At 61.0% G+C, this 22,649-nt stretch overlaps 1 protein-coding gene across 2 annotated transcripts; it reads right to left on the reverse strand.

The window, feature by feature from the left end:
* Positions 1-698: 698 nt before the first annotated feature.
* Positions 699-22,613, reverse strand: CAD (carbamoyl-phosphate synthetase 2, aspartate transcarbamylase, and dihydroorotase). Of its 2 annotated transcripts, XM_051843065.2 has the most exons (45): positions 22,355-22,613; positions 22,010-22,149; positions 18,548-18,677; positions 17,625-17,767; positions 17,365-17,506; positions 17,015-17,186; positions 16,374-16,559; positions 16,091-16,203; positions 15,659-15,804; positions 15,296-15,427; positions 14,975-15,208; positions 14,643-14,864; positions 14,275-14,463; positions 13,973-14,097; positions 13,697-13,827; positions 11,688-11,800; positions 10,738-10,982; positions 10,345-10,591; positions 10,010-10,108; positions 9,626-9,850; positions 9,356-9,538; positions 8,980-9,198; positions 8,568-8,735; positions 8,069-8,251; positions 7,861-7,965; positions 6,863-7,102; positions 6,581-6,662; positions 6,129-6,295; positions 5,863-6,027; positions 5,643-5,774; positions 5,243-5,444; positions 4,718-4,908; positions 4,479-4,619; positions 4,225-4,326; positions 3,734-3,830; positions 3,498-3,548; positions 3,160-3,204; positions 2,885-3,054; positions 2,695-2,769; positions 2,088-2,300; positions 1,799-1,924; positions 1,513-1,668; positions 1,303-1,404; positions 1,076-1,170; positions 699-994 (listed from the first exon to the last, which is right to left on the reverse strand). In XM_051843065.2, exons 1-45 carry the CDS (start codon positions 22,434-22,436, stop codon positions 892-894), a joined length of 6,729 nt encoding a protein of 2,242 aa, XP_051699025.2. In that variant the 5' UTR covers positions 22,437-22,613; the 3' UTR covers positions 699-891. The 2 variants fall into 2 exon arrangements, with proteins under 2 accessions (XP_051699025.2, XP_051699026.2); XM_051843066.2 differs by lacking the exon at positions 3,498-3,548 and having other exon boundaries at positions 22,355-22,580.
* Positions 22,614-22,649: the final 36 nt, after the last annotated feature.

The raw sequence follows: 22,649 nt of genomic DNA on the forward strand, positions 1-22,649 counted from the left end.
GCAGGAGGGCTCCACGGCGACGGCGGCTGGAGGACTCCAGGGTGAGGTGCTTTTAAAAAGTTTACTTAAAAGGCAGAGGGACAAAGAGAGAGAGAGAGAGAATCTTCCATCTGCTGGTTCACTCCCCAAATGCCCAAGACAAGCACGGCTGGGTCAGCCCGAAGCCAGCACTCCACTGGGGTCTTTTAAGCAGGTGGCAGGAGTCCGAGCACTTGGGCCATCATCCACTGCCTTCCAGGCACTCAGCAGGAAGCTGGACCGGAAGCAGAAGCGGCGCTGCATCCTTGAAACTCTGCTACGGGATGCAAGTGTCCCAGCTGCCTTGGCCTGCAGTGCCAGTGCCCAAGCTGAGGACGCAATGGACAAGCGAGAATGAGAAGGCAGGAGGAAGGGCCGGAGCCCAGCGCTCAGCCTTCCTTCTACTGGGACCCGGGCGTCCTCCCAGCACCAGGAAGAAGGCAGAGCTGCCAGGACTCCGCGTGCGACTTAACAGGGGGAGGAGGTTGGACTCTGGCTCTGACCTCAGTGTGACACGGGACCACATGTTCCTGCCTGAGTCCCAGGAGCCACAAACCAGCCCAGGCCTGCCCAGCGGGCCTGTGTGTAACCTGGGAATCCACTCTTGATTTCCTCACACAGAGCTCTGTCTACTGCACTCGGCACCCCATGCCCCTACTCACGAGGAAGCAGGACCCAGAGGCAGCTCAGCTGTTTATTAATGTCAGTAGAAAAGCGACTGCACAGCGGGGTGCAGCCGTGGAAGCAGGGCCGGTGGGGGCCCCAGCGTCTGAGTGCGCCCACACGAGGCAGCTGCATGTGAGCTTCTGGACGCTCCCGACCATCTACCAGGAGCGCTGCCCCCGTGGGGGGCACGGGGTTCCTCGCCAGGCCCTAGAAACGGCCCAGCACGGTGGCTAACAGAGCCATGCGGATGTACATGCCGTTCTCGGCCTGGCGGAAGTAGGCCGCCCGGGGGTCCGAGTCCACCTCCACGCTGCAAGAGAAGCACGAGGGTTACAGCCCAGCCAGGCCCCGCCCCCCCCCCCCCCCCGGCCCCGCCGTCGCTGAGGGTCACCTTATCTCGTTGACTCGGGGCATGGGGTGCATCACCACCATCTTCTTCTTGGCCCGGGTCATGATGTGGGGAGTGAGGATGAACTGACCGAAGCACTGCAAGGCAGGGCGGGGCCCGTTAGCACCTCAGGGCAGGGCTGGCCACAGAGGAGGCGGGCCAACTCCGAAGGGCGCCCTCTGGGCCCACATGTGGCCCCGCCCCGCCTGTGCTCAGCCTCAGGCACTCACAGATTCATACTCCTGGGCAGAGCCGAACCGCTCCTTCTGGATCCGGGTCATGTAGAGCACGTCGGTGTCAGGCAGTGCTTCCTCGATGCTCTCAAACTCCTCCTGGGGGGCGGGGGGGGGGGGGGGGAGGGAGCCAGGTGAATGAAAGGGTGGGCTCTTGCCGCCCGATGCCTGGCCCCCAACCTCCGGGCCACACCCCGAGGGTCTCACCTGCTTGGTGCCGCGGGACGCCACAAAGTCCCACACGCTGGATGGCATGCGCAGGCTGGGGGGCGCCACGTAGCGCAGGCTGACGCGGTACTGGGTGAGCAGGCAGGCCAGGGAGTGCACGGTGCGCCCGTGCTTCAGGTCCCCCACCATGGTGATCTGGGGAGGAACCCAGTCAACAACAGGACCCCAGCCTGTGCAGCCCTGGCCCCCCCGCTCAGAGCTCCCAGCAGGCCCTCCGCTGCAGAAACCGGGCCTGCGCTGCCAGCCTCCCCAGCCCCGCCCTCACCGTCATGCCGTTGACAGTGCCCAGCTCCTCCCGGATGGTGAAGATGTCCAGCAGGGCCTGGGTGGGGTGCTCGCCAACCCCGTCCCCGGCGTTGATCACCGGCCTCCGGCAGTGCTTGGCCGCCAGCTGCGGGAACGAGACGAGGAGGGTGCTGGTGCCTGAGGCTCAGGCCTCTGCCTTACTCTTCCTGGTCCCCCCGCCTGCCCGGCCCAGCCTGAGACGCGTGGGCACAGAAAAGCCTGGGCAGAACTGCCCCGTGTCCCCAGCTCGGGACCCGGGCTGGCCTCACCTCCACGGCACCGGGCTGGGGGTGCCGGAGCACGACGACGTCCGCGTAGCAGCTCATGGTCTGCACGGAGTCGGCCAGCGACTCGCCCTTCTGCACAGAGGACGTGGCCTCCGAGAAGCCGAGCACTGCGCCCCCCAGCCGCGCCATGGCCGCGGCAAAGGAGCTGCTGGTCCGTGTGCTCACCTCGTAGAACATGGAGGCCATGACCTTCCCCTGGGGAGACGGCAGGTATGAAGGGGGTGTGTGTGTGCCACTGCCGCCCCTGCCCCACCCAGGCCTCCTTGTGGTCTGCCGCGACCTTGGGGGTCCCACCACCGCTGCCACTCTTGACTCCCAAGAGCCCCTGACCTGGGAGTGGGGACACCACGGCGCTCTCCTGTAACTACACAGCACAGGCCGGATGGCGGCGCTCGTGGGCAGAGGGGCAGCTGCCCCAGTGGGGAGGGAGAACACAGGGAGCGTGTGACAGAGCAGAGAGGGCCAAGCTGACAGTGCAGGGTCTGCAGTCACGAGGGGACCTGACGGCAGGGCAGGACGACCCACTCTGACCGCGGCACGGCCGTCCCTGTGGGGACGGCTGGCCCCAGCCCCAGGCCCTGACCCTGACCTTGAGGATGTCGAGGCTCCTCTCCTTCTGCACCATCATCCGCAGAGTGTGCGCCACATTGAACAGGTGAGACATCTGCGAGAGACCCCGTGTCAGCCGGGGAGGCGGTGCGCGGCCCCCAGAGACCCTGCCCCAGCTTCGCGAGTCCTCAAAGCTCCGGGTGCCACCACCATTCTCCCTCCCCCAGCACCTGATCCTTGGTGAACTGCTTGACAGACAGGATATGTTGGCCCACTAGTGAGTGCAGCAGGGGTGAGGTCTGGGGGTGCAGCAGGCCGGGGGCCCCCAGGTTCTGGGGCGATGCCTGTCTGGGAACTGGTGGTGGAGGGTAGCAGGTGCCATCAGGGGTTCCCATCAGCTCTGCAGTGAGGGATGGGGCAGAAGAGGCTGGTCAGAGGGCTCGCCCACCCTGGGCCAGACGGCAGGGGCCCCCACGGGGAGTGCGTGCGGGGGGGCGCCTCTCACCTGGCTCAGCTGCCTTCCGAGAGGGCTTCTCCTTGGGATCCTCAGCTGCAAAGGGGCCAACAGGGCAGGGACGCGTTTGCGGCAGAGGTTCGGAAAGCGCACCCCCCTTCCCAGGCACAGGCTGGCAGTGCACGGGTTAACCCACCTCCCGCCTCAGGAACCACAGCAGGTTAGGGGAGGCCAGGAAGGACAGCAGCGGCTCTGGGGACAGACCCAGGATGCCCTGGGGGCTGTGCTGTGTGGGAACACGGTGCCCTCCCAGGGCCTTCCCAGTTGGCAAAGGGGTGGTAGGCAAGAGAACAGCCAGGCTCACACCAAAACCAAAACCAGGGCTTTACCCCACACTCTGCTGCCCCGGGGGGTCCCAGCTCCCAGGCGGAGGAACGTGGCTGCCCACAACAAAAAAGGGCCTGTGAGAAGCAGCGGCGGCTCATCCGGGCAAGGGCAGGGGGCAGGGGGCATGGGGCGGGTCCAGGGTCACAGGCAGAGAGGAGGCGCCTGCCTCGGCGAGCCTGGACGCCGGGTGGGAGAGGACCGTCCCCACGCTTCTGAGTCATGGGAACAGCGCTCCTACCTGGCAGCCCTGGGTCGGAGGCCCTGTGGATCCGGGGTGGCAGGTGGAAGCGGCTGTCGGGAAGTCCTTGGACGCCCCGTCGGGGCCTCTCGGGAGTCTGCAAGGGCAGTGTTGGCACCATGTTTTGAACAGTTGCAGACCCAAGCCCCAGCTTCCCCTCAGGGAAGGCCACCAACCCCCACGCCTGCCCTGCGGCTCCCAGTATCTCCCCCAGCGCCCGTTCTCAGGGTGTCGTCTCAGGCAGCAGACAAACTGCTCGGCCGGCGACAGAGTCCCCAGAGCGACTTGGCTGCCTGGGCTGGGCGTGGCCGTGGGCTTGCGTTTCTCAGGGGAGCCCCGACACCGCCAGCTACCCCCACACTGCACGGAGGCAGGTGGTGAGGACTCCACCGCCAGGCTTGGAGCCTTCTGCCCGGGACCAGCAGTCACAGTGTTCAGCTGCCACCCCGGGTCTCCTCCAAGTGGCCCTGACCCAGAAGCAGGGCAAGTACCGTGGTCATCTCACTGGAGGCAGGGGCTGGGGGCTGGAGCTGGGGAGCAGCGCCCTGTGGCCACTTCCGAACGTCCTGTCCATAGCCCGGAGGCACCAGCACCTGCAGGCAGGGGGCAGGGCAGGTGAGTACGGCTGGAGCAGAGCGCACCAGGTGCTGGGGAGCAAGGCCCTGCAGGCCTGCTGGGAAGGGAAGGAAGCAAAGGGCAGCGCCGTGGAAGAGGCCGCGGAGGACCGGCGGTGTCACACGCATACCTGCCCGTCGATGTAGGCCACCTCCCCTCGCAGCACCACACGGCGGACGGTGCCCTTCACCTTCTGCCCTTCAAAGGGAGTCCAGTGGGCCTTGGAGAAGGGCATGTGGCTGGGGACTGTCCACTCGTGCTCCAGGTCCACCTGCCCAGAGGGTCACGGGTTAGACTAGGGAAAGGCCGTGCGGGGGAACAGACCGCGCCCGGGGCTGGAGAGGCCGGCTCGGGGCCCTCGTGCTGCACCTCCACGTAGGTGTCCTCCTGGGGAGGCAGGTGGAAGATCCTCCGCGGATTGTGGTGCAGCCGCTGCAGCAGGTCGTCCAGGCTGAGCCGGCCCTCGCTCACGGCTGTCAGCAGCAGCGGCAGCATGGTCTCCAGCCCTGGGAAGCCAGGGGGAGGCCTGGGCCCGCACTTCTCCTCCAGGGTGTGGGGGGCTGAGGGGAAGAGAGCATTACCGCGGGGCCGGGCACCTGCCCGTCGGGAAGCCACACTGCCTTAGCACTGCACTTCCGGCAACCTCCAAGCCTCTCGCTGGTGTTCCGGGGCGTGGGCTGCTGACCCCCTGGGGCCCACACCTCCTGCCTGTGCTTTCTCCGGTTCGTACTTGTGCTCTTCTGCCTGCCCACTCCCACAGAACCCCCCCACCCCCACCCCCGGTCAAAGACCAGGCGCCACATCCGAGCCTGGGGGCTCATGGGGCCCATCCTCTGGCAGGCACTGCCCCGCGACTTGAGCTGTGTAGAGCAGGTGCCCACTGGGCCCTCTCACCGTGGTCTGAGGCAAAGCAGTCGATGACATCCATGTTCTCCCAGAGGGCCTCCACGTCCTGGCGGGAGCCAAGCTCGGGCCGCACCTCGCCCTTGCCAGGCCCCAGGCGCTCCAGGTCATCGCGGCTCAGGAACAGGTGGTGCGGTGCCACCTCGCAGGTCACCGGCAGCCCTCGCGCTTTCGCGGCTTTGATCAGCAGGATCTGGGGGAGAGCGTGGAAGTCCGGAGGCGGCGCCTTTCACCCACCCAGCCCTGCAGAGTCCCCGTGGCCAGGATCCCTTCTGGGAGAGCTGCAGCCAGCGGGGCAGGGAGGCTGGCAACACGTCCTCCTGCCCTCCCCTGCCCCGAGGACACCCTGACCTTTGGCGTCACTGGGACCAGGACCCTGCTGCACACTCACCTCCTCCTTCCGTGCCACGTGACAAATGTGCACGGGGCGCTCGGTCAGCTGAGCCACCATGAGGACGGCGGCAACGCTCTGCCGCTCTGCGTGGGCCACGATGGGGAGGTGGGCAGGCCATGTCTCGAAGTGCTGGGCGTGGAGAGAGACGGTGAGGGAGGCCCTGCTTCTCCGCACGCCCGGGGCCGCCCGCCCTGGCCCTCCTGGGTGCATCTCCCACCTCCATCCACTGGGCCACGCTGTCCAGCCGCAGCTCGGAGAAGGTCTCATTGAGGTAGAGCTTCAGCCCTGCGGCAGACCCAGCCACGGCGCCCAGGGTCCCTGCGTTTTCGGATGAGGCTCCCAGGAACAGGGCAAAGTCACAGCGGGCGCCAGCCTCTGCCAACTGGAGAGGACACACAGGAGAGGTCACTGGCAGCTAGGCCCACACAGGCCACCCCGGCACCAGGAGCTCTGATGGCAGGAAGTGGGAGTGCTGCGGCTCACCTTCTGGGCCAGGGCCAGGGCAGGTGCATCGATGATGGGGGGCCGGGTATTCGGCATGGCGCACACCATGGTGACGCCCCCAGCCAGGGCAGCAGCAGTGCCCGAGGCAAAGTCCTCCTTGTGCGTGCCTCCTGGCTCCCGCAGGTGCACATGGACATCAATCAGCCCTGGGAAGACGTGGTGGTGGCAAGATTAGAGGCAGATTCAGAAATGGGAGGGACGCTCACCAGGCACTGAGTTGGGGTGGCAGGGAAGTCAGCAGCAACCGAGGTGAGGAGGGGGACAAGGCTGCTCACTCGAGGGCTCTGTGAACCAAGGAACGAGAAAGCTCAGAGCAAGGTGGGTTCTGGGCCCGAGTCTACGCAGTCCAGTGCACAGAGCAGGCCCCACTGAGGGTGGCTGCACCTGCTGACCCCATGTCCAAGCCAAGCCCCCCACAAAGCTGCCCTTACCAGGTAGGCGCACAAGCTTCTGAGAGGTCATGCAGTCAACGTGCACCTTCAGAGGAGGGGCGGGCCCGATCTGGCCCAGGGCCTGCAAGGGGAGGGCACGGCTGGCTCTGACGGAGGGGCAGGGTGATCCTGGGAGCCGTGGGTGGGGCCTGGCTTTCCCCTAACCCATGTCCCGCCTCTCTACACCCATGCATCTTCACCGTGAGCATGGCCGTCTCACTGGACATTTCCCGACCCCCAGGAGGTCGTGCTCCCCACCACCAGCACAGGGCTCTCAGCTACCTCCACAAAGAGTTTGGTGCACTTGATGTCGATGATGAGGGGCACGGAGAAGTCGGCGGCCAGGCGGCGGGTGCGGTAGCCCTTGGTGACAAAGGAAGAGAGGCGCCGGCCGCCAGCCCCACGCATGGACAGGTTAATCACCAGCTCAAAGTGATTCTCGGCCAGCTGCTCCAAGATGCTTCGCTGCGGCGGGCACTCCCCATCCACGGCCTCCTCGAAGTGCCAGTCCACAGCTGTTACCTGCCGGCCGGGAGCCAAGGTCAGGGCCAACCTGAGCCTGGCAGGGATCAGGAAGGCCATCTGGAGGAGGGCAGCAGGCCTGAGAGCCCACGATGAGGAGACGCAGGACCCAGAAGTTAGGGGCTGAGGGCTGCCTCTATTAGTTATGGGCAAAATGTCATTGCTTGACAGCAGAGAATCTGGACTGCGTGGAATAGTAAGACAGGTTGTTGCAAGGACTGGGCAGCAGGAGCTCACACGCAAGTCCATGCAGATAAAATGCCAGAAGGAAAAATAGTAGAATGTTAATAGCGGTGGAGTCTTTGCACGGCACTTTATTTCTCTTAAAAAAAAAAAAAAGTTAATTTTTAAAATGTATCTGAAGGGCAGAGAAAAGAGATCTTGCGTCCACTGGTTCACTCCCCAAATGCCCATAACAAAGTAGGCTGGGTCAGGCCAAAGCCAAGAGCTTGGGACTCGGGCTGGGTCTCTGACACAGGTGGCAGGGACCCGAGGACTCGAGTCTTTACCACTGCTGCCTCCCAGGGTGCACCTTAGCAAGCTGGAACTGGAAGCAGAGGTGGGTCTTGAACCCGGGCACCTGGATACCGGATACAGGCCTCCCAAGTGGCATCTTGGCTGCTGCACCAAATGCCCTCCCTCCTTCTGGTCTATCCTACTTGTTCACATTCAATACACATAGAACACACACACACTCACACTCACTCTCTCTCCTCCAGGACAAAGACAAACGCAGGGGCAGGCGGTCGGGGCCGTACCTTGACGCCGTGCTCCGTGTAGAAGTCAGCTGTGCCCAGGCTGGCGTAGAGGCTGTAGCCCAGACTCTCCAGCAGCCGCACGGTTGGGAGCAGCTCACTTTTGTTCTAAGACCAAGCGGGGCAGTGAGGAGCTTGTGCTTCTCCCGCCTCCCACCTCCAGGTCAGCCCCGGCCTGGGGAGCAGAGCCTGTCCGCCGGGGCCCCGGTACCTTGTAGCTGCCAATGGTGAGCAGGATGTTCTTCTTGGGGATCTTGAAGCCGGTGCTCAGCATGGCCTTCAGGTAGGCCTCGCAGCGGCTCTCCCCAAAGCAGGCCACCTCCCCGGTGCTGGTCATCTCCACTCCCAGCACCACGTCTGCCCCCGCCAGGCGAGAGAAGGAGAACTGAGGCACCTGAGGGGCAGGCGAGATGGGGCCCAGTGTGAGGGGCCCAGGCGCCCTCCCCCTGCTGCCGTGAGCTCCACTGCTTCCCTCTGCCCCTGCTCAGCCCACCCGCCCCTGCCCTCAGCCCCCTCCTATAGCCCCTGGATTCTGCACGTTTACCACAGGCTGGTCCGTAACAGTGAGCGGGGGCCCAGCTGGAGAGGAAGCACGCAGGGACCGTGTGCTCACCCGCGGGAGCCCAGTTACCTGCGGGCTGGCAGCTCCGCGAGCCGAGGGAACCCTCCCCAGGGTCTGTCCACCAGCGCCGGGGGCTGGGCCTCCTCACCTTCACCCCCACGACTCCAGAGCCAGTCATGAGCCCCACGGGTTCCACCTTTTCTCCCATGATGACCCGTGTGGCCAGGGCTACGAGGTCCACACCCAGCGTCTTGGAGACAAAGGGGAAGGAGCGGGAGACACGCACGTTGCACTCGATGACCTTCAGCTGGTCGTCCTGGGCAGAGAGGGGCCGGTCAGACCTCTGCGCTCGCTGACGACTGCTCCACCTGCCTGCACGGCCCCTCGCTTGGGGTGACTGCCAGTCTCACAGCGCTGCGGGCGTCTCTGCCACCCCTCCCTCCAGGCTCGGAGACAGCAGGGGTCATCAGGAGACACACACCGCAGGGCTCTGTGGTGCTGCGGCCAGCACGGAGCGTGAAGGAGCCGTGGCCTCTCGCCCCTCCCTGGAGCCTGATTACCTTGGCGATGAGCTGCAGGTTGAAGGGTCCTGTGACCTGCAGCTCCTGCCCCACTGCGTGCACGATGGCTTTGATCCGCTCCAGGGTTTTGGCGGTGATGTCTTGTGGGGGCGTCACCAGCGTGGCATCGCCTGAATGCACACCTGCGTTCTCCACGTGCTCAGAGATGGCAATGGCTGCCACCACACCATCGCAGGCCACGGCGTCCACGTCAATCTCCTAGCGGGGGGGACACGCACAGTGTGCGTAGGGCAAGGCCATGTCTCCCTCCCTCCAGTGGCCCCAACACAACCCACCTTTCCAGTGCACGGCACCTGCAAACCCAGGACCACAGGGAGGGGGCTGCCCCGGGGCTCCTTTGCCTGCAGACTCTCACCTTGGCCTCCTGGATGAACTTGGAGATGACCACGGGGTGCTCCTTGGAGACGGCTGCTGCGCTGCTCAGGAAGCGCTCCAGGTCCCCGTCGGTGTAGGCCACGTTCATGGCAGCCCCGCTCAGCACGTAGGAGGGGCGGACCACGCAGGGGTACCCCACGGTCTGACAGAACTGGCGCGCAGACTGAGGGAGGCAGGGGGGTTAGCTGGCTGGCCACGCTCCTGCACCGACACCGCCCGGCCGCCCACGAGGCCCTGGCCCCCGGCCTACCTCTAGATCGCTGAGCTCCCTCCACTGGGGCTGACTGATGCCGATGGTGTCGAGGAGCCGAGAGAACTTGAATCGGTTCTCAGCAGAGTCAATGGCTTCAGGGGAGGTGCCCAGCACCCGGCACTGCTGCCGGTGCAAAGCCATGGCCATGTTGTTGGGCAGCTGCCCGCCCATGGACAGGATCACACCTTCGGGGTTTTCTAGTTCATAGATGTCCATCACCACCTGTAGTGCGGCGGGGAGAAACAGAGAGCGGCAACCAAAGGGGTCAGGGGTGAGCGCCTTCTCGTGCCCTGGCCCCTCACTCCAAGCTCCAAAAGACTCTTGGGTCAGGCAGCTTGGTCCTGGCCACCCAGGCTACAGGGCAGCCCCGGTCCTTCGCACCTCGAAAGAGATCTCGTCGAAGTACAGTCGATCGCACATGTCATAGTCGGTGCTAACGGTCTCCGGGTTGTAGTTCACCATGATGGTCTTGTAGCCCATCTGCAATAGCGGGGGGAAGACAGTCAGCAATGGGTGGGGGGGAGAGCCCGGAGGAACCCAGCCAGAGCCCCTGCTTCAGAGCGCCCACCCAGCTTCCTAGCTGGGGAGGGAGGAAGTCCAGGTGCTGGGGAGATGCAGCCCAGAGCTCTGCGACAGAAGCAGTGCGGCAGGATGGGTGTCTGGCCAGCGCCGAGCACAGCCGCAGAGACGCTGGGGTGAAAGGTCAACCCCCAGACCTTTCGCAGCTGCTGGATGCAGCCCACGGCACACCAGTCGAACTCGACGCTGGAGCCGATCCGGTAGACGCCGGAGCCCAGGACGAGGACGTGAGGCGTCTGGAAGGTGAGGTCGTGGCTGTTGCCCCAGTAGGTCAGGTACAGGTAATTCGTCTGGGCTGGCCACTCGGCTGCAACCGTGTCGATCTGTTTCACTGCTGGGCAGATCCCCAGCTCCTGACGCAGCTTGCGAACAGCCAGCTCTGTGCTAAAGGAGAAGCAGGGTCAGGGACACGGGCCCTGGGGGCGAGGTCCCAGGGCAGGGATCAGGGGTCGAGGCTGGCCGCCTCCGAGCTCCCCACGCCCTCCCTCTCCCTACACTCTCAGCCCGAGGCCCTCACCGCCCTCTCTGACCTCAGAACGGCAAGGGCAATCTGCTTGTCCGAGAAGCCAAGGCATTTGGCCTGGTGCAGCAGGTTCGGCGGCAGAGGCTGCCCTCGGTGCTGCTCCAGCAGCTGGGCGTGTGCTACGATGCGCTTCATCCGGTGCAGGAACCAGCGGTCGATGCGGGTGAGCTCGTACAGGCGCTCCACCGAGTAACCCGCCCACAGGGCAGCGGCCACCACAAAGATCCGCTTATCTGTTGGCGTCTCTAGCTCCTGAAGGGGAGCAGACAGGCAGGAGGACACAGAAAGAATTGTGCGGGGGTAGGAGGGGTCAGAAGGCTCAATAAAGAAGGGGCGGAGCTTGGCCCGGGGTGAAGACACCCGCCCCCTTGCTGGGGACCTGGTGTCCACTCTAGACCGGGGCCTTACCTACTCCTACTAAAGCAGACCTGGGAGGCAGCGCCCGCAGCTCAAGTGCTTGGGTTCCTGCCACCCCCGTGGGAGGGCTGGATTGAATTCCCAATTTCTAGCTTTGACTCAGACCAACTCCAGCCATTGCAGGCATCTGGAGAGGGAACCCGGGGACGGGAACTCTTTCCCCTTGTTTCTCATGAAAACAAAGAAATCCAGAAAATGAATGCTAAGCAAACACATTCCCAAACACACTGTCAAGTCAGCATGTTCAAAAGCCTGGGAGCTTGGGTGACTCCTGCCGCATTACGGGAGGGAAGCCGTGTGCCGGAGCACAGGCTGTGCACTCAGAAACCTGGCAAAATCTGGCCCCCTTGCTGGCTTTGAGCAACTTCCAGAACCTCTCCAAGCCTGCGGCCTTATTTGCAAAAACAAGTCTAATAGTCCATCTTCACGTTAACACAGAACTCTCAGCCAATGTCCAGTGACAACGACTGTTACTCTCACTGGCCAGCAGCTCCTGGCCCAGGACAGAGAAGTAGGGTGCACTTGATGGGTGCTACTTACCATATCACTGACTGGCTTCACGGTGTGATCAAAACCCACACAGTTCTCATCCACCATGCGCAGGGCTTTCTGGAAGGCCTCCTCAAAGGAACGCCCAATGCCCATGACTTCACCTGGCGGAACAGGAGGGAGGAATGAGGGCCTGGAGGCAACGGAGGCGGCGTGCGCTGCCCAGGGCACCCACGGTTTGCCATGACGTTTCCGGGAGGTTCTCACATCCAGCACTGGTCCTGTCCTTCCACACAGGGTGGGGAACTCGACCACAGGTGGAGTAAGGCCTGTGAAATCATTTGGTCTGGCCCGCAGGTGGCTCTCAAAATTCAATACTTCTATAGCAGGCCAGCTTTTAAGCCGGTAATTTTTTATGGTCCATGAATGATGTTCTATTCAAATGGCCCTTGGCAGAAAAAAAAAGGTCCTCCATCTCACTTTAGAATTTTGAAAACTCTGGATAATAAGATGATCCTAGCTCTCTGATCCATCCAGAGCCAACTGTCCTTAGAATAATTTTTCTTCCTGGACTTTCCCCATGTGCACTCTGCATCTTGCTTTCTTCCTCGTCACCAGCACGTTCCCACGATGCTGTGCGCCCTCACACAGCACCAGTCTAATTCCTGTGCGGTTCCCCATAACTGGACTGCTGACTTGCAGAAGGACGGCCAGCTTTGCAGCGTGGACCAGTACAGGGGAGGCCGTGACGTTTTCCGAGGTTCGGAAGAAATTTCCAGAAACACACCAGGGCGACAGGGAAGACAAACCTCACGGCCTTGCTTTTTCTGCGCTTTACAACCCAGCCTTCTAAGCTGTGGGCATGATCATTGTGGGTGATTTCTGCTGATGGCAAGATCGTATTTTCCTTTGGCTAAACTATCTTTCCTCATTTTTCAGATTCATGTTTCTTACTTGCGTAATAAAACTTGCACAAAGTGAGGGCTCTCATCTGAAGAACACCTGAACGGATAGCGACGCCTCGCTGTCTCGCGGCCCGGAATCGGTCTGTGGCTGTGCTGCCTGCGCCCCACCTCCTTTAGCCCTAATTCCATGATGGCTCCATTCCCATGTTTGTCTTCATTGTCATGTAACAGAAATTCACTCCAGAAGGAACCGCTTGGCAGTCTTGGAGGATTTCTGAAGATTCGGAAATAATTTCTGAGCGGAGACGTCCTTGTTTAAAGGCCACCAAGGCCTGCAGTGGAACTGAGCGCGCGATGAAGCGCTCTCCCCGTCAGGCTGGCCGCGCCCCGTCGGGGACACCCACCTGCTGCTTGGGTTGCACTGCTGTAAAGGGCAAACTACCACAAAGCAGCACGCTCACCAGCCCAACCCACCACGCCCTGCCGCCGCTGCCTGGATGACCGTTCACTCATCCAGCTCTCCGAGGGCCTGCTCGGACCCTAACTCTATGTCAGAGAACACCTTGATCGGCGGGCGACCGCGGCGGAAAGTGGCAGAGCAGCGGTGTCGCGAGTGGCTGCCGACGGCCCTCGCTCAGACTGAGGAGGGCTCCCAGGACACCGGCGGTGCCCGCTCCCCTGGAACACCACTGCTCACACCAGCACAGGGAACAAAGTGTCCCCGGTGTCACAGGCAAGTGACGAGGCCACGGGGAGGTATGGGAGGAGCTCTTAGGACTGTCTCCGAGGACAGGCAACGTGACGGGACAGAGCACACGCAGCGGGGAACCGAGGCTAGCTCTCAGTTCTTGGCTGTGCCACAACTCCCCTCTGGCCTGCAGTCAAGCCACTTTCTTCCTTTGAGTACCCAGCACACTAATTTGTAACCCAAGAGAGGACAGATGGTCAGAGCGCTGGCACCCCATTCCCGGGAAGTCCGTATTGCAGGGCAGACCGCAGAGGACTTCCACTGTCTTCACTTGCAATGTCCCTATTAGCTCCGAGAAACCCCTTCCAAGCGCCCAACGCGGGAGCTGGAAGGCCGCGCCAGGGAGCTCTGACGGGCTCCCGCCTCGGCCCGGGGCTCCCGGGGTGTGGTCTGGGCCCGGCTCTCACCAACACTCTTCATGCAGCTCCCGATCTTGGTGCTGACGCGCAGGAATTTGCTGAGGTCCCAGCGAGGAATCTTCACCACGCAGTAATCCAGGCTGGGCTCGAAGGCTGCCGTTCCCCCCGTCACGGAGTTCCTGGGGTGGTGGAGGTGGTCAGCCTCAAGGTGGCCTCTCCACCCCCACAAACCCAAGCCAATGCCCTCTCCACGCTCCCCATCCCGTGAGTATGTTCTTCCAGTCCCCACTCTTACCACCACCAATTTCTCCCCCACCCCTGTACCTGAGCTCAGGCAGAGGAATGCCCAAAGCCAGCTTGGCTGCCACGTAGGCCAGTGGATAGCCGGTGGCCTTACTGGCCAGGGCAGAGCTGCGAGAGAGTCTGGCATTCACTTCGATGATGTAATACTGCAAAGAGAACAGAGAGAAAGAATCAACCTCCTGGGCTGGAGGCCCTGCCTAGGAAAAGCAGGACGGACGCCACAGGGCCCTCCCGAAGGTCCCAGCCTACCACAGAGACCCAGCATCCACTCCAGGGTCCTCAGAGCCTTGAGGAAGAGGCGACAACACAGCCGGGAGGCTCACCTGTTCAGACTCGGGGTTCAAGGCGTACTGCACGTTGCACTCCCCAACGATTCCCAGGTGCTGGGTCACCTTGATGGCTGTCTGCCGCAGCAGCTGATACTCCCTGTCGTTCAGCGTCTGGCTCGGGGCCACCACAATGGATTCCCCAGTGTGGATGCCCAGTGGGTCCAAGTTTTCCATGTTACACACCTGCGAATGACAGCGAGCCCCGGAGGGCGGTCACTGCCAAGGGGAGGTGGGAGGCCGCACCCTGGGGGCCTGTTTTGTTATCTCTGGGACTGCCCCTAGCTAGGGTCTGAAGGACCCTGAGTCCTAGAAGACCTCAGCCCAGGTCTCTGGATGCACCCTGTCCCACCCCCAGCACTCACCGTGACACAGCTGCCGTAGGCGTCTCTCACCACCTCGTACTCAATCTCCTTCCAGCCCTTCAGGGATTTGTCTACCAGCACTTGGCTGGTATGGGCGAAAGCTGGGGCCACCAGAGCAGAGAGTTCCTCCTTATTAGAAGCGAAGCCAGAGCCCAGGCCACCCAGGGCAAAGGCTGCCCGGACCAGCACGGGGTACCCCAGCCGCTTGGCAGCCGCCTGGGCCTGCAGGGAGGGGGAGAGACACACACATCATTTCCTGCTGCCTAGACCCAAGGCACCCAGGATATAAAGATGACGACACCACCCGCCCCGTGCCCGGCCACGTCCCGAACCTGTTCAAGAGAGCTCGCCGCCTCACTGGGGGCCACATGCTCCCCAATCTCTGCCATCCGAGCCGCGAAGGCCCGTCGGTCCTCAGTCAGCTCAATGGTCTCCACGGGTGTGCCCAGCACCCGGACCCCATACCGGGCCAGTACTCCGGCCTTGGTCAGCTCTACGCCACAGTTCAGAGCTGTCTGGCCGCCGAAGGTCAGTAGCACGCCATCCGGGCGCTCGTTGCGTATCACCTGCGGTGGGAGAGGGACGTCCCAGGCACTGAGTGCCCCTGGCCTGTTCAGAGTCCCCTCTGCAGGCCAGCCGCACGCCGGTCCTACCTGGGTCACGTAGTGCGGCGTGATGGGAAGGAAGTAGACCTTGTCGGCCAGCCCCTGAGAGGTCTGCACCGTGGCGATGTTGGGGTTGATTAGCAAGGTCTGGATGTTTTCCTCCTTCAGGGCCTTGATTGCCTAAGACGACGGGCACGCTCCCTGAGCCCCCGGGCCAGCACTTCCCCCTCCCTTCCGACTTCCATTCCTCACCGCCTCGGGTCTCTATGCATCCCCCAGCCCCTGCCCCCCACCCCGCCCAAGTTCCTCCCTCCACCCTGGGTTCATGCTTTGGCCCTCTCTCCTCTTTAGCCTCCGTCCACTCCCAAGGGCCAGGCACCCAGAGGGTGGGGCTGGCCGTTCCCCACCTACCTGAGAGCCCGAATAGTCAAACTCTCCCGCCTGGCCGATGGAGAGGCCCCCTGAGCCCAGGATCAGCACCTTTCGTGGTGGTGGGAGGCCAGAGCCTGGGGTGGGGACCCCAGGGGGACACAGGCGCTCAGCCAGCCGTTCGCGAACTGTGGAGGCAAAAGTCACAAATTGGCAGAGCTGAGTGGGATCTGAAGTCTTCTAGATTCATGTGTTCACAGAACCAGCGAAGCACCTGGTGTGAGGGGCAGAGCGAGGACCAGAAGCCAGCACTCGGGACTTTAGTTTCAATGGAAGCAGCACCAGGGATCTTGGCTTGGCCCACCCCACCCCTTAGCCTCCCAAACAGGAGCCTGCTGGGGGACAGCCATCTGTGTCCATCCTAGAGCCAGCTCGGGCCTCAGGTCCACAAGCCAGCGCGATCTAGGGCCTTACCTGTCCGGCCCCCAGGGTTCCCGGCTGAGGCCTCTTTCACAGTTTCCAGAAAGATATCGAAAAGCAGCTCCATATCTGAAGGGCCGGCTTGGTGCTCTGGGTGAAACTGGACACTGTTGAGGAGATCGGCTCATGAGGCCACGCTGGTCACTGGCGGCCTCGGGGCGGGCAGTGGGACAGAGGACTTGGGTCTGCTGCTGTGCTTCGCTTTCTCACCGTTGAGGTCCCCGGGGCTCTGAGGCTACAGACGCCCAGCCCCAGGGCCCCCACGGCGCAGGCTCACCTGAAGAAGGGCAGGCTGTCGTGCACAATGCCCTCGTTGGATCGATCGTTGGCGTTGGTGAAGAGAGGCGCCCAGCCTGCTGGCAGCGAGTCTGTTTCCACGGCAAATCCGTGGTTCTGGGATGTCAGGAAGCAGCGCCCGGAGCCCACCAGCAGGCAGGGCTGGTTATGCCCTCGGTTCCCATATCTGGAGATGGAAGCGATGCCGAGTCGCAGGTCCCTCAGCCCCCCTTCACCACTGCACCAAAGCCAGCTCTCGCTACCCTCACTAGCCCCCTCCTGTTTCCATGCTATTCAACACCAGCTCTTCCGATTCCAGAGACGTCCCACCCCTCATGTCACAAGTGTGGGCCCCGGGCAGCAGGTTAAGCCACCCTCTGTGACGCCAGCTGGTATCCCATGAGTGCTAACACACCTGGGAAAGCAGAAGATGGCCCCAGCACTTAGGCCTTGGGCCCCTGCACCCACGTGGGAGACCCAGAGGAAGTTCCAGCCTCCTGGCTTCAGCCTGGCCCAGCCCTTGCCACTGTGGCCATTTGGAGGAGTGAACGAGTGGATGGAAGACTTCTAACACTGCCTTTCAATTACATAAATCACCAAAACAAAAAGCATGGGTCCCTTTTTCCCCCCAGCAAATCCCACCTCATCTTGTAAGTCTTGGCCCCAATGGCTAGGGCCAAGAGCTGGTGTCCCAGGCAGATCCCGAAGATGGGTCGGGGGTTAGGTTTAGACAAGACGCGGCTCAGTGTGGACACCACACTGGGGTAGGAGGCAGGGTCGCCCGGGCCATTGCTTAGGAAGAGGCCCTCATACTCTGTTGTGGGCAAAAAGATCAAAACGTTAAAACCAGGATTTTAACCAGCACAGACACAGCTGCAGCCGACCCAAGAGAGAGCAGCAGCCCCGGTCTCCCCCTTCTTCACTGCAGCTGGGTCAGAGATCTCCCACCCAGGCCTCTGCTCTGAGGTCCTGGACTGGCCCCAGCTACTCACCCTGACTGTCCAATGCTGTGTCCCAGGGCACTACAGTGACTTCTGCCCCGCGCCGGCAAAGGCAGCGGATCTGGTTATACTTGAGGCCACAGTCCAGAGCCAGGATCCGAGGGCTACCTCCTGCATTGAACACCTGTGGGGTCTGGGGAACAAAGGGTGACAGGCGGCAGCCATGAGCAGCAGGTGTAAGACACGCCCACATCAGCCCCCTCCTGATTCACCCCTGCCGTGTGCCACACTCTCCCCCTCTACCTCTGTACCTTAATGGACACCTCTGGGACCAGGGGGCGGGCATTGGGGTCCAAGAATGGCAGGGTTGAAGGATCTGTGCCATCCTGGACCAGCTTCCCCAGCAGAGACCCTTGTTCCCGTAACTTCTTCGTCAGCTCCCGGGTGTCCACTCCTGGTAAGACAGCTCAGCCTTAGAGAGGGCATCCCCCCACCTCCATCACTTCTGCTCGGGACCCTAGGCCACGCACAGCTGGGCCATCCCGATGGCAGCACTGTACCGTGAGGTATTCTTGCCAATAAAACCGCATGGGAAATTCAACCAGGACTCCAGGGCTATCCATTTACAGGAAATAGTATCAAGGGAGAAAATACAGTAAATGACACCACAGGAATGTAATCGACCCAGTGGCCACTATGGGACACTCCTAAGGACAGACGACCGCTTTCATCACATATCACAAAGTCCACAGACTGCACATCGACCAAAATACCACGTGGGGGCCTTGTGTAGAACCAGATTTAAGTAAGAAGGACAACATCATTATCAGGGAAATTTTAACCATTGGCTGCATATTTGCACGATATTATGGAATAACTAACATTTTTGAAAGTACAATATTATTGTGGCCATGTTTTATAAAAGATCCCTTTTACACAGATACTGAAGTATCTGAGGATGAAATGATACGATTTCCTTCAAAATCATCTAAGGTGGTAGAGGTATTGATAAGGTGAGATTCACTGTCCGCGGAGCCTTAGGAAGCCAGGGGTTCCTGACACTGTTCTCTCTCTGGTACGATGGAAATCGTCGATCTCAGCGATAGTTCAGTTCCCCAGCCCCAGACTTTCCAAACCTTCTATCCCAACCTTCCCTAGCAGACTACGACCCCTGGATTCTTCCCGCCAGGTGGGCCGCGCTGTGCCGACACAGCCGTGCTGGGAGTCACTGTACCTTGCAGGCCCGGGATGCCATGCTGCTGCAGCCACTCGTGCAGGGTGCAGGCGGCGCTCCAGTGGCTCGGCGTGGGGCAGCACTCTCCCACCACCAGTCCTGCCACGTGGATCCCCGAGGACTCAAACCACTGGAGGGAGAAGAGGAGAGGTGAGCATCCCATCATTGAGAATCTCCTACGGCCCGTTCCCCATTGTAGTCATGGACCCCCAAACTCTGCCATTGCTTTAAGAGACCAAGCACTTGTACCTTCACAGAAAGCTCCTTTCCCAACCGTGCTAGCCCTAGTGTGAAACACTCAACACCTGGGCCCAGGAGGAACTACAAGGACTTTTTCTCTGTCCCTTCCTTTTACTTATCCCACACTGAGATCACAAATCTCCCCTCCTAGGAAACCTGTGCCTCTTTAAAGCTCATCTAATTTCATTCCCACACCTCTTTGCAACTTAAGCATTTGTGTCTCTGTTACCAAACGGAACCCCAAAGCAAGGTGCCTGGCACGTGGTGTCAATCAGACATTTTCAAAGTGCCCGCCAGGTGCAGCCCACAGAATAGAGCTGGGGAAGAGGCAGCAAGCAACGAAGGATGAAGTCCCTGCACTCACCAGGTTCCAATTCAGGGAGCCAGAAAACTAACAAGGAGACATGGAAATAAACAAGATATTTATTACTGAGCATGATAAAAAATCGTGATAAGTTAGGTAGGTATGGAGCCAGCAATGTGGTATAGCAGGTAAAGCCACAGGCTGCAATGCCGGCAACCCATGCGGGCACTGGTTCGTGTCCTGGCTGCTCCACTTTCAACCTAGCTCCCTAGTAATGGCCTGGGAAAAGCAGCAGAAGGTGGCCCAAGTGGTTGGGTTCCAGCTACCCACAGGGAGGACCTGGCTCCTGATTCCTAGCTTAGGCCTGACTCAGCCCTGGCTGTTGTGGTCATTTGGAGAGAGTCCCAGCTGCTGCACTTCTTATCCAGCTTCCTGCTAACGTGTCCAGGAAGGCAGCAGATGATGGCCCAAGGACTTGGGCCCCTGCCACCCATATGGGAGACCAAGTGAAGTTACTAGCTTTTGGCTCTGGCCTGATCCAGCTCTGGCTATTGCAGCCATTTGGCAATGAACCAGTGGATGGAAGATCTCTCTCTTTCCCATTCTGTCACTGTTTCTAATACATAAATCTTTTTAGAAAGAAAAAAGGGGGTAGCTATTTGGCTTATCAGGTACGATGCCAGTTAGGATGCCTGTGTCTCACATGGGAACGCCTGGGTTCAGTTCCTGCCCTGGCTCCTGGTTCCAGCTTTCTGCTAAGGCAGACCCAGGAAGGCAGTGCCGAAGGCTCAAGTAGCCGAGTCCCTGCACCCACGGGACAGATCTGGATCAAGTTCCTGACTCCTGGCTTCCTGCTCTGTCACCTCGTGTTGTGGACATTTGGTGAACCAGTGGATAGGAACTCTACCTCTCAAAAAAAAAGAAAAATCATGTAAATCTGTTCATCAAGAGGTAGTAATTAATAATTAAACAGGAAGTTTCTGTGGGAGGGAGCAACACATTTAAACTGCATCCAGCTCCATGGAGAAAGGCGTAAGGGCAGATGGACGCTGAGCCTGCTCTTCAGGGACCTGAAGAACAGCAGGGCAGGACCCTCCCCAGCCGGCTGGAGCAAACCGCACATGTGCAGGTGCACTGACAGCGCGTCTCTCTCTCCCACCTCAGAAGCATCGTGCTGGCTGTAGGGAGGACGTGCTCACCTTGTCTCAGCAGTCTATTTTATAAACTCCATTTTGGCCGTGTGCCTGGAGCTGATGAAGTTGACAACTGATGCGCCAACCAAATTCAAGGGACACTGCATTACAAACTAGAGTGTCATGCATTCAAAGACTTTTGATGGGGGCTGGCGTCTGAAGCCACTGGATGCCGGTGTGTGTCCCAGCTACTCCACTTCCGATCCAGCTCTCAGCTGACAGCCCGGGAAAGGCAGCAGAGGATGGCTCAAGTGCTTGGGCCCCTGCCACCCACGTGGGAGACCTGGATGGAGTTCCTGGTTCCTGGCTTTGGCCTGGCCCAGCCCTGGCCGACGCAACCATCTGGGGAGTGAACCAGAAGGTGGAAGAACTCTGTCTCTCCCTCTGTGACTTTTCCAAAATAAATAAATAAATAAATCTATCAAAAAAAATAAAGGTTTATGATGAAGACAGTGGTTCCTTTCCCAGAGCTAACTCTCCAGCATCAAGGTGACTGGGAAGGCAAATTAAGAATTCAGGGTTCAAGACCCAGCTGCACCACTTCCGATCCAGCTCTCTGCTCTGGCCTGGGAAAGCAGCAGATGGCTCAAGTCCTTGGGCCCCTGTACCCACGTGGGAGACCCGGAAAAAGCTCTGGCTCCTGGCTTCAGATTGACGCAGCTCTGGCTATTGCAGACAATTGGGGAGTGAACCAGCGGATGGAAAACCTCTCTCTCTCTCTCTCTGCCTCTCCTTCTCTCCCTGTGTAACTCTTTCAAATAAATAAATAAATCTTAAGAAAAAAAAAAGAATTCAGGGCTCAACAAACCAGGAATTCAAACAAAACAAGTTTTGAGGAATACTAGCCTTCCTCAGGCAGGGCTGGGTCAGGCCAGAGCCAAGAGCCAGTAACTCCATCCTGGTCTCCCATGTAGGTGGCAGGGGCCATCATCTGCTGCCTTGCCAGACACATTAGCAGGGAGCTGGGTAGGAAGTGGAGCAGCCAGGCCTTGAACCTGCACTCTGATATGGGATGCCGGCATCATGAACAGTGGCTTCACCCACAGCCTTCCACTACCACCTTAAGGCTTGAACTCGCACAGGGTAACTTAGTTTCCAAATAGCAGGGAAGGAAGAGGGGAAACCTCACGGTAAAAAGAAACTGAGTTTTCTTATGAGGGGTAAGAATACCACTGACATGTAGAAAGCCAGACAGGACGAGGTATGGGGGCCCAGGTGTCACCGGTGCTGCAGGTAAGCTGTACCCACTGTCACTGGTGGGGTCTCGGTGTCTTTGCCCCTAGTTTAGGTCAACCTAATGCAATGCTCCCAACACAGGACTCCACTGCTAAAACACTTCCACTGGTTGGACTCCAAGGCTCTCTGCGTCCACTGTTACCCAACCTTTCTGCAGGATTTTTTTCCTTACTTCTGCATTCTTGGCAACCTGGGTAACACCCTCGCCTCTCCCCTCTTGCCATGCCTTTGCTAAATACCCACTCATCTCAGCTATGTCTGGTGCCCTGAAGACCCCAACACAGGGGGCAGCTCTCTGCTCCTCCCCCAGCACGGCGCTCCTTGCCACCCAGGGAACTTTGCGACCCCCAACCCAAGGACGGCGCTCTGCAGCGGGTACCCTCCTTCTCCCCGGGATGCCCGGCCGAGTGCCAGCGCTGTCACTAGACTGAGAGGTCACAGCGCCCAGCCAGCAGGCACGCAGAGAGAGCGAGCACGGGGCGTGGCTACCTTGCTGAGGCCGAACTCATCCAGCTCGTCCCTGGGGATGCCGTAGTTGCCGATGAGCGGGTACGTCAGCACCAGGATCTGTGCTTCGTACGAGGGGTCGGTGAGGGCCTCGGGGTAGCCGACCATGCCGGTCTGAAACACTGCAGGACAGAGGCGGGGCTGGGCTCGCGCAAGGGCACCCTTCGCAACCCTGCCCCGCGCGCCCTGCGCGGGCTGCCCAGCGGGGCTCCGGCCATGGCCCCCGAACAGGGCCGGAAGATGGCGGGGTCCGGGCAGGCGGGCTGGGCGGAGAGGGGCAGCATCAGCGCGGGGCGATGAGGTGGGCGCCCGCCCGGGCTTGCTTACCTACTTCGCCGGCCGTCGACACGGCGGCCCCGAAGGGCTGGCCCCGCAGGACCGAGCCATCTTCCAACACCAGGGCCGCCATGGGGACGGAGCTGCGGCGTGGGGGAGCGCGGAGACGCGGGGAGCCCCCTGGAAGCACGCGAAGCGGCGCGCCGGATCGGTCCACGTGGCTGCCCGCGCCGGGCGCCGGAGAGAAGGCGGGCGCTGCAGGCGCTGAGCCCCTGGCGCGCTCGGCGGCTGCCGGCACTGCGGCGGCGCGGGCAGCCGGCGGCGCGGGGCGGGGCCGGGCGCGGAA

Source organism: Oryctolagus cuniculus, chromosome 2, assembly GCF_964237555.1.
Source record: "Oryctolagus cuniculus chromosome 2, mOryCun1.1, whole genome shotgun sequence".
In the NCBI taxonomy this organism is placed as follows: domain Eukaryota; kingdom Metazoa; phylum Chordata; class Mammalia; order Lagomorpha; family Leporidae; genus Oryctolagus; species Oryctolagus cuniculus.

Excerpts from the sequence above, each read along its gene's own strand:
- CAD (XM_051843065.2), bottom strand. The coding sequence starts at position 22,436 with ATGGCGGCCCTGGTGTTGGAAGATGGCTCGGTCCTGCGGGGCCAGCCC. Across the intron at positions 4,909-5,242 it reads CTGCTTTGCCTCAGACCACG|CCCCCCACACCCTGGAGGAG; the intron begins GTGAGAGGGCCC and ends TCTTCCCCTCAG. Across the intron at positions 1,669-1,798 it reads GCACTGTCAACGGCATGACG|ATCACCATGGTGGGGGACCT; the intron begins GTGAGGGCGGGG and ends GTTCCTCCCCAG.